This window comes from Pygocentrus nattereri, chromosome 13 (assembly GCF_015220715.1).
Source record: "Pygocentrus nattereri isolate fPygNat1 chromosome 13, fPygNat1.pri, whole genome shotgun sequence".
Classification (NCBI taxonomy): Eukaryota; Metazoa; Chordata; class Actinopteri; order Characiformes; family Serrasalmidae; genus Pygocentrus; species Pygocentrus nattereri.
Genome location: NC_051223.1, coordinates 16,563,431 through 16,574,709, shown reverse-complemented (window position 1 = coordinate 16,574,709; position 11,279 = coordinate 16,563,431). Strand labels below are relative to the sequence as shown.

Below are 11,279 nucleotides of genomic sequence, written 5' to 3'. Positions count from 1 at the left end.
AGAAAATGTGTGTGTATGTGTGTGTGTGTGTGCGTGTGTGTGTGTGTGTGTGTGTGTTATTGTTATTGTTGTATTGTGCCCAGTTCCTGTTTTTTCTCATTTGCCGGAACAGATCGAACAGATTGCTATACTTGTGTGCATCTCTGTCACATCATAGAACAGCATTATTGTTTAAGAAATAACTTAAGTGTTAAAAGTCCACTTATATCTGTTCCACTGTCAGAACATTTAAGAAAATACAGTGCAAATAATGATGTTTATTTGTCCTTTCCTGCAATCTGTGCTAATATACGGCAACTGCCTTTGACTGATCATGTAATAATTTTTGACAGTAACAACAGACATTTCTGTGTCTGTTTATATTCAGTATAAGCTCAGCTAATTTCGTCCAGCAGGACGGTCTGTCAAAAATGGTTAATGTAGAAGCTACATGATGAGAATCAACTGGATATCTCATTTTTATATACATCTTTTTAAAAATTAACTTTGCACGTAATTTCCACAGGAATAAAATATTACTTTAACACACTTTTATTACTTACTTTTTACACAATTGGTATTGCTGTAGTATGTTTTATTCATGTGGGAATGATGCATACGTGTAAAATGCATCACATGGAAATATGATCAACTCACCATATCCCCCTTCTGGTTGGCAGACTGTGTCTCAGGCTCTCTGTCTCTAAGCCCCACAGGTCCTTCTTCCGGTGGGCTGTAAGGCATTGAGAGCATCCAGGCCCAGATCCGTGCCTGAACAGCTGATGCAAACATACAAACACACAGTATGCACAGGAATCTTGCTGCAGGGCTCATCTCTGATCCAAAGCTGGAGTGAGTGAGCGTAACCTGAAAAATGCCTGGTAGTGTTTAATTCACAACTTTTCAGCTACAGTAAAAGCTAACAGTCCTATCTTTGATGCTAACTCTGTCGGTGAGTTTTGACCGCCTCTGTCTTCTCTGACTTATATAGCCAGATGCAGCCATCCTTTCTCTCGTTCTTCTGTTTGTCAAAGCTACAAGATAGGAGGAGACAATTACTAGTTAATGGATTAGCAAAATTATTCACCCCACCCCTTAACCCCCACTGCACTTAGGTTGGTTTGACAAATTTATCAGCTGCATAGGTGGGGGTCGGGGGGATTGGGGTTGGGGGTCGTCTGTGCTAATGGACAGATAACAGGCTCCCACAATGGGGCAGGACAAGCACCTCACCTCCTTTCACATACACATATGCAGGGTGAGGGTCTGAATTGCAGACAAACAGTCCACAGAAAAATAGTGTGGAGGGCCGCTTGCTGTTGACCTCGGCCCCCTGCCTCTGGACAAACAACTCTGCCCCCCCAGCCCTGCCAATAACCCCCCACGGACCCCTCAGCCTCATGCTGGGAGTAATTTGCAGAAGCGCGTTCCACAGACGACAATGGTCACCTCATTAAACATAATTATCATCAGCGTTGAGCAGCAAACAGTGAGCGCCAGGACACTACCAAACACCAGGAGACTGCAGTTCTTTCTTCACCATCCTGTGTTAATAATAAAACACTTTAGTAATAGTAGTTCACTTTATATACAAGCTTAAAAATAAGGGACATGAAAGGGGTTGGATCAATGCCCTAGAAGAACTGCTTTTGGGTCTCTAAGCATCTTCTTAGTGGATGGTTCCTTAATAAGCTCTCTTTGCAAATGAGATAAAAAATGTGAAGAACCTTTTTAAAGTTTGAAACACCTCCACATAACATTAAGGTTCAGTCCCAGAAGTGTAGAACATTATACATCATGTCAACTGAATTCTTGCCAAAAGTGAGTCAACTCAAAGCTAAATATCATGTTATATATCACTGTTGTTGGAAGAAAACATTTTTCAGTTTTTTACATAATCTGAAAATGCCTGTCGCCAAAAGAAATGGCCCAAAATGACTTGGAAATATGTCTGGTTCCACTGACTTACATTAAAAGTAAAGTAGGTTCTTTCCTTCTGCTGTAAAGTTCCCAATCTGGAGAGACAAGGTTTTGTTCCGACAGCAGCGATGTTATTCATGTGGAACACAGGTACAAATTTGAGTCAAGTAAATCAGTGCACTTTTGTGTACATGTGTCTTCTGAGTTTTACATGTATTGTTAATGATGTAGAAATAGCGGTTAAACTAAAAAGCATAAGCTATTTTTGTGTATTTCTTTGCCTTACAATGAATAACTTAAGAATATGTTTTAGGTCAAAAACCCTATAAAACTGCCAAAAGCAGTGTCTCGAACATCAGGCAGCATATTCATAACTATTATATGTAAACTTTCTATAAGGGAGCCTTTAGAAGCAGTAAACTATTCAGGTGTCTGGTTCCTATCACCACTGGGAATAATTCTGACTTGGTATGTTTCTCTAGAATGGAGCGTTTCATATCAAACCACTTTGTTTATCTTAATAAGATCAAATTATGCAGAAACTTAATAAAATACCTAAAATGGAGTTGCAGCACGTTTTCATCGAGAATTTTCATCCATACTTATGAGAGATGTTATTAGCAATATCATTTTAAGGTGAGATCACCACAGCCTAATGGACCTCACTGACCCCTTAAACCACAAGAGGCTGTATGGTGGCCCTTGTAATTACTGAATACTAAGATTAATATCCGAATAATAAACCTGGAATTCAAGGGGTTAACCAGTTTGTTGATACATCAGCATGTGTTCTCTGGATGCTCTGTCTATGGCGAACAGATGAGTCTTTACTGTCTCTCTCTCTCTCTCTCTCTCTCTCTCGCTCTCTCTCTCTCTCTCTCTCTCTCTCTCGCTCTCTCTCTCTCTCTCTCTCTCTCTCTCTCTCCTCTCTGCTCTCCTTCCTGTCCACATTGCTGAATACCAATGTTGTGACTAACCTTTTATGGTCAAAACTGTGAGAGACCATGCTGACTTTTGACTCGTTTGTCTCAGCTCTTCTCAGCAGTGATCTAACCAGAGTGTTCTAATTTCATCTCATCTTATTCTCATCCTATTAGTTTACCTGTTTTGCACCTCAGCACACAGAAAGAAGCCATTTATAAAAACTTCCACACTGAAAGGCGTTGAGCAGCATGCTGTAGCCATGTCTTCATCTCAATGGAGCGAACAGGCTTTAAACTCCCTGCCAGATGTGAATCTGTAGATGTCTTATTCAGTAACTACTATGAAATGTTATGTAGTTATAAGAGTTAAGAATGTGGGTCCACATGCAAACCCTTAGAGTTTAAGGGGTTAACAAACTACTTATTCCTGCTTGTTCAGGATGTGATGCAGGTTAGCAGCAGTGAGTGGATAAGATCTTTCAATGTGTCTGGATCATTGTGGTGGAAACGCAGGTGCATTGTGTCCTAAACTTCCATGTACACAGAGCTCCTGTCTGCTCTGAGAGCTCTGTCTGCCATCTCATTAGGAGCCATTTAAAGGCCCTTATCAATTAATGATGGCTGTACTGATAATGAGGGAGAGACACTAGAGAGCCTGTCATGAAAAAGCTGTGTGTGTGTGTGTGTGTATGTATGTGTGTGTGTGTGTGTGTGTGCGCGTGCTAGGGTTTTCAGGTCAGAAATGGCCAGATATTGCAGGAAACTAACCAGCTAACCTCAAAAAGTTTGTAAAGAAATGTATTTTAAAGATTTAAATTTTAAAGATTGGTCTGTTTGTTATGAACGTTTCACACAGTGTAAAGATCAGATGCTGTTTTCGAATGAAATAAATAACAAATAAAGAAATAACAACAAAATAGAGCTGGAGTTTTTTGACAGCAATGTTATACTTTCAATACATGTCAATATGAATATATTTTAAGTGGCTGAACAAAGTCCCAACACCAAGCATTCCAAACTAGTGTGTCTTTTATATCACTGTACCGGAGCAGAGCATGAATTTCAGAGGTGACATGCAGTTCCTGAACAAACAGATGTGAGAAGAGAGGCAGTAAGCATCAGGGAGCAGTGTGTGAATGACAGCGTAATCCAGCACTGACTGTTTATTTGGATAGACCACTATTGGTGTCCCAACACAAAACAATACGTTGACATGAAGTGTCTTGTATTGGAACCGAGTGGTGGTCTACCCCACCCTGTTTACTTTCTCTGTTAGGCCTCCCTGATGTATTAACACTCTTCTTTACAAACACACATGTGCGCACAGTCTCTCACAATGTTTAATTGGGTGCTGATCAGCCCAGCAGGTTGCGTTAGTGTTGCGTTAGTGACCTCCAAATAAATCGTAGATTTCCCCACTGTAAAACAGTTGGAATCCACTGTGTTGATAGGCAGACTAATGTGTGTATTGTGTGTTTGTTTCAATGTGAGTGCAAGTCACGGGGCATGTGAATGTGTTTTCATTTTATGAGTAATCCCTCACACGTTATCTTTGCCGCTATTGGCATCTACACATTCACTCTGTTCCAATCAAAATAAATGTACTAGGTGTTATGAAAATGAGCTGATGTGAAAACCTAAAAACCCACTTACAGCGCAGTGCTTAGAAAGACATTTATGCATGAAATCAATATTATGAAGGTTGTACCACAACATTTCAGCAATACGTATTAAGTTGTTCTTTCTCTCTCTGCTTTTTCACTCAGTCCATGTTACAAATTGGAATGGATGATTGTTGGTGGAGAGTTGTAATGTTGATCTTATCATTGAGCCATAAACACACAACTGGGACACAATAATATTCTCTTCTCTTCTCTTCTCTTCTCTTCTCTTCTCTTCTCTTCTCTTCTCTTCTCTTCTCTTCTCTTGTTGTTCCTTCTCTTCTCTCTCTACACTTTTCATCACTTCTTCTCTCTTCCCTTCTCTTCTCTTTTTGTCTCTTCACTTCTTTTCTCTTTCCTCCTCACTATGTAGCCGCATTGTGGATGAAATGTCATTGGTTGTTGTCATACAGTTTTGTTTACTTCCAGATACCAATATCAGCATATGTTAAGGTTGGACAAGATTCAATAATAATAATAATAATAATAATAATAATAGCTCATATTGGCATTTAACCCTGTAAAGTCTAAGGCCATTTTCTAAATTTTTGCATATCTTCTTAAGTTCAACTTTAAAGGCACTTGCATATAAAATGACCCCCATGTGTTTCATATCAAAATGCTCCATTATTTTTGTCATCATCTTCCAAAACCACTGCAGCAGCTTTGGCAGCTGTAAACATTTTACAAGCCATTTCAAATGTGTTATTGATGATGACTGAATGAAGAATGAAGGGTGATGGGCCAGTTCTTACTGATTTCCCGAGTGTCCATTGGTCAGTTTCACACAAAATGTAGAGACACACAAATCCACCAATTACACAGAGAGACAGCCAGAAGACATGTATCTCAATCCCTCTTCATATCTCAATCCCTCAGTCATGTATTATCTTGCAAAGGTGGAATGGAAAGGGCGACTCAGGAATTAATTTCTGCAAAGATGGAGAAACATATATAGAAACATTGAATTTGATGTGTGGGTGATTTCATGCACCCCAGAGGGTTTATGTGAACCCATTTTTGACACAGGCTGTGGAGCCAGAACTAATAATACAACAACAGTATCGGACCTTACTAATGCTTTTGTAGTTGAATGCAATCAAGTGTAAAGCCCTTGCAGTATAGAAGAGGTTGTTACTGCAGCAAAGGAGCAAAAGCAAGTGCCTGCAAACTTTTTAACAGGGTGCATGGCCATTAAGTAAAAACTAGCAGAGCTGCGCACACCATGAACCATGGAATGAGTGCATCACTCAGGTCTAAAGAAGCCTGTCATTGTATAAAATCTATATATCAATATGGCTTATATATATGTATATCAGTATGACTTCACTATCTCATTCGGTTGCATAAAAATAAACTTGCTTAATTTAACTTAGAGGCCGTCAGAAACTACCTGTATGATAATTGATGGAAAAAAACTTTATTTAACCTCTTCTTCTTTATAATTGTTTAGTTTAGTAGATGTATTCATGCCCTGCCCTCAAGTAGATTCTTTTATGGCCAATGTTGTAAGTTGGACTAACTTTACAGAATATTGGCAAAAATCACACCTGACCTAATAAGCCTCTACATAATGTTGAGATTCCACTGTATAATGATACACCCCTCATCTAGACTGTGTTGTTTTAGCCAATTAGAAATATTGAGCTTGGAAACAACAATGATGAATTTTCCTCTGTGCTAACATTAGCTCCATTAGCACCTTAAAAACTAAACCTGATCTGTCCTTACAGTGTGGGCTTTTCGGAAATTTTGTGTGGTATAATAATTCACAAAATGCATAATTTGGTTTGTTACAATAGCATTGGGTCTCAGTTAGCTAAATGCCTTTGATAATGTTTCTGTTTTCAGCTTATAAGAGCATTCCACATGATCAAAGTACATTTTTACAATATGAGCTAGCCCCATGCTAATAAATACTTATGAGGACTGTGCTTTTTCATCTTTCTCTTGAGTTTATGGCAAAGAGGAAGTGATAGGAAGTGACAAAATAGACCATTTGCAAAATAATAATGGGTACACCTCTCAGTCAATCACAATTGTCTTTTGCTGTTAATTCCTCCGTCAAGTGAAGGAAAAGTGTAGACAGAAGCAGCAGTTGCAGAAATGGTGGAAGTCACTGTTACTAAGAAACATACAAAGACTGACACACATTCTGATCATCTGGAGGACAATGTAGTTTCTATTTCATTGCTGACGTTGAAAATACTGCTAAAAAAGTTTTGGACAAATGTCTTAAAAGGCCAAGCCCCACTGGAGGGCCCAAATTTATTTATTACACAACCTAAGAATAGCTTAAACAATCTGTATTGAAGTACCTGTAGTTCCTAAATAAGAAGTCTTAGTATGTAATAAGCCTGAGATTTTAAGGGGTTAAAATCAGTAGAAGACCACACTCAAAACTATTCATGTACAGACTAATACAGCTCTAAGTTAAACCAAATTTTGTCTAGATTACTGTAATTACTAATACACATTATAATATCTTTTTTTTTATGTCAAATCATTTCTTAACTTAAATGTTGACAGCTTGATAAATCAGTCATATTTAACAGGACTGTACAGTGCTCACATTTGTGATTACAACATAGTGTTCAAAGATTAATATTAATGCCCTTGTACAAAGTTTGTTAAAAGACATGAGGTAAAGGACAATGAATCCTCCAGTGTTAGCTCTGAAGGGGCAGCCTCTCTCAATTGAGCGTCATTCCAAAGGCATTCTATTTGATAAAGCAGATAAACTATGCAGATTGAGTCACAGCCTGAATGTAGGCACTTAGGTGAACTTAGGCTACGTTCTGGCAGGGTAGAATGTAAAAACAAAAAAGAGCCAAGTATTTCTCAATTACAAAAGCAGTCTTCATTTGTTTTGTGTATTGGTTAGCCTACCAATGACACAGCAAATAAACCATAGTTGTCATGGTTTTACTTGTTTTACATGATGCCAAAACAAGTAGTAGATTGTAATATTCCTTATATAAAACATATATTAATCTAATGTTCATTATAAAAATACAAAGAATGATGTAAAAAATAAACAAATGAAACCAAATAAATGAACAAAGAAAACTAACTGGGAAGCATTATAAAGGACATGTTGCCTCTTTGCTGGACACCCCCCTTAATGAACACCATCACTACACAACCACCCTCCAGTACTCTGTTTAGTTTGGCCATGACTGAAATCTGGCAATGTACTTTCTTATTTGTCATTAAACCCCTGCTTTAACACTGAGTGGCTAAATGATTTCCCTGGTGTAAAATTAATGTAAAATTGATTTCCAGTATCTTTTTGTTCTCTTTAAATTGGCCAACATTCACATTGTTTCTTCTCACATTAACCGAACATCTTGTAAGGCCAGTTTGTTTTTGAATAAAAATACCACGGTTATTATTATTACTATTATTGACAGTGACTGCTTGTTAACTGTAATAAAAATACAACCCCAGTTCCAAAAAAATGGGATGCTGTGCAGAATGTAAATAAAAAAGAATGCAAAGATATGCAAATCATGTAAACTATATTTTTAAATGCAAATTCTATGACAACATATCAAATGTTGAAACTGTTTATTTTACTGAAGTTTTATTTATTTTTTTTAATATGCCCATTTTGAGTTTGATGTCAATGCTGTTGTAATACATGCAGACTATGGTTTTATACTCTCTTGCTGAAATAATCAAGGCCTTCCCTGAAAAAGACTTTGTCTGGATGGCACCCCTATACCATCATGAATACTGGATTTTGAACTGTGCACTGTTAACAAGCTGAGTAGTCTTTATCCTAGAGGACACAGTGTCCATGATTTCCAAAAAGAATTTTAAATGTTGATTTGTCAGACCACAGGACACTTTTCCACTTCGCCTCAGTCCATTTTAAATGTACTCAGGCTCAGAGAAGGTAGTAGCGTTTCTGGATGAGAAGTTTCTTCTTTTAGTTTTACTTAGCATTTGTGAACGCAGTGATGAACTGGTTTCACAGACAGTGGTTTTCAGAAGTGTTCTTGAGCCCATGCAGTGATTTCCCTTCAGAACCATGTCTTTAATCATGTTTCTAATGCTACCTGAGGGCAAAAGATCGTGGCTAGCAAATACTGGTTTTTGGCCTTGTCCCTTGCATAATGCAGTCCCATGCAGTCTTTCATAGAGTGGTGAACTCCTCTTCATCTTTACTTCTGAAAGACTCAAACACCAGGTGTTTTTTCAGAATTACACAACTTTACCAACCTTCTGTTGCCCCTGTCCCAACTTTTTTGGAACGTGTTCTTGGCATTGAATTCAAAATGGGCATTTATCCATCCATCCATCCATTATCTTCCGCTTCTCCGGGGTTCGGGTCGCGGGGGCAGCATTCTAAGCAATGAAGCCCAGACCTCCCTTTCCCCAGCCACTTCCACCAGCTCTCCAAGGGGGATTCCGAGGCGCTCCCAGGCCAGCTGGGCGATATAGCCCAGCGTGTCCTGGGCGATATAGCCCAGCGTGTCCTGGGTCTTCCCCAGGGTCTCCTCCCAGGTGGACTCGCCTGTGACACCTCCCGAGGGAGGTGTCCAGGAGGCATCCTAACCAGATGCCCGAACCACCTCAGCTGGCTCCTCTCGACGTGAAGAAGCAGCGGCTCTACTCCGAGTCCCTCCCGGATGACTGAACTTCTCACCCTATCTCTAAGGGAGAGTCCAGACACCCTGCGGAGGAAACTCATTTCGGCCGCTTGTATTCGCGATCTTATTCTTTCGGTCATTACATGACCATAGGTGAGGGTGGGAACGTAGATCGACCGGTAAATCGAGAGCCTTGCCTTATGGCTCAGCTCTTTCTTTACCACAACAGACCGGTAAAGAGCCCGCATCACTGCTGACCCAGCACCAATCCGCCTGTCAATCTCCCGCTCCCTTGTACCATCACTCGTGAACAAGACCCCGAGATACTTGAACTCCTCCACTTGAGGCAAGAGCCTATCCCCGACCCAGAGAGGGCTCTCCACCCTTTTCCGCCTGAGAACCATGGTCTCGGATTTAGAGGTACTGATTCTCATCCCCGCCGCTTCACACTCGGCTGTAAACCGATCCAGCGAAAGCTGAAGTTCGCGGCCTGATGTCCCCAATAGGACCACATCATCTGCAAACAGCAGCGATGTGACCCTGAGGTCACCAAACCGGACACCCTCCATCCCTTGACTGCGCCTAGAAATTCTATCCATAAAAATTATGAATAGAATCGGTGACAAAGGGCAGCCCTGACGGAGTCCAACTCTCACTGGGAATGAGTCTGACTTACTGCCGGCTATGCGAACCTCCAGCTTTGTTTGTACAGGGCCTGAATGGCTCGTAGCAAAGAGCCATGTACCCCGTACTCCCAAAGCACCTCCCACAGAATACCCCGGGGAACACAGTTGAATGCCTTCTCCAGATCCACAAAGCACATGTGGACTGGTTGGGCAAACTCCCATGAACCCTCCAGAATCCTGGAGAGGGTGAAGAGTTGGTCCAGTGTTCCACGACCAGGGCGGAACCCGCACTGTTCCTCCTGGATCCGAGGTTCGACTATAAGCTGGACTCTCTTCTCCAGTACCCCTGCATAGACCTTGCCAGGGAGGCAGAGGAGTGTGATTACCCTGTAGTTGGAACACACCCTCCGGTCCCCTTTTTTAAAAAGAGGCACCACCACCCCAGTCTGCCAATCCAGTGGCACCGCCCCCGATGTCCACGCAATGTTGAAAAGGCGTGTCAGCCAAGACAGCCCCACAACATCCAGAGCCTTGAGGAACTCAGGGCGGATCTCATCCACCCCTGGAGCCTTGCCACCAAGGAGCTTCTTAACTACCTTAGCGACTTCGGCCTCAGTAATGGACAAGCCTATTCCCATGTCCCCAGACTCAGCCTCCTCACTGGAGAACGTGTCGGTAGGATTGAGAAGGTCCTCAAAGTATTCCTTCCACCGCCCAATGACGTCTTCAGTCGAAGTCAGCAGCACACCATCTCCACTATATACAGTGCTAGTGGCACACTGCTTTCCCCTTCTGAGTCGCCTGACGGTTTGCCAGAATCTTTTCGGAGCCGACTTAAAGTCACTTTCCAAGGCCTCACCAAACTCCTCCCATACACGGGTTTTTGCCTTGGCGACAACTGAAGCCGCAGATCGCTTGGCCTGTCGATACCTGCCAGCTGCCTCTGGTGTCCCACAGGCCAACCATGCCCGGTAGGACTCCTTCTTCAGCTTGACGGCATCTCTCACCTGGGGTGTCCACCACCGGGTTCGAGGATTACCGCCCCGACAGGCACCAACTACCTTACGGCCACAGCTACAGTCAGCCGCTTCAGCAATGGAGGAACGGAACATGGCCCATTCTGAGTCAATGTCCCCCACCTCCCCCGATATCTGGTCAAAGTTCTGATGGAGGTGTGAGTTGAAGATCAATCTGACAGGTTCTTCTGCTAGACGTTCCCAGCAAACCCTCACTATACGTTTGGGCTTGCCTGGTCTGACCGGAATCTTCCCCCACCACCTGATCCAACTCACCACCAGGTGGTGATCAGTTGACAGCTCAGCTCCTCTCTTAACCCGAGTGTCCAAAACACATGGCTGCAAGTCCGATGACACGACTACAAAGTCAATCATTGAACTGCGGCCTAGGGTGTCCTGGTGCCATGTGCACTTATGGACATCCTTGTGTTCAAACATGGTGTTCGTGATGGACAAACTGTGGTTTGCGCAGAAGTCCAAAAACTGAACACCACTCGGGTTCAGATCAGAGAGGCCATTCCTCCCAATCACACCCCTCCAGGTCTCACTGTCATTG

The 11,279-nt window shown here is 41.8% G+C and overlaps 1 protein-coding gene across 1 annotated transcript in view; it reads right to left on the bottom strand.

The window, feature by feature from the left end:
• The window catches only part of LOC108424836, a 3,782-nt gene extending 2,401 nt beyond the window's left edge, over positions 1-1,381 (bottom strand). The window contains exons 1-2 of the mRNA XM_017693099.2: positions 1,213-1,381; positions 637-758 (exon numbers count right to left, since the gene is read on the bottom strand). Of these exons, the coding sequence (XP_017548588.2) occupies positions 637-758; positions 1,213-1,381 (291 nt within the window). The remainder of the gene's footprint in view (positions 1-636; positions 759-1,212) is intronic.
• Between the last annotated feature and the right edge of the window lie 9,898 nt (positions 1,382-11,279).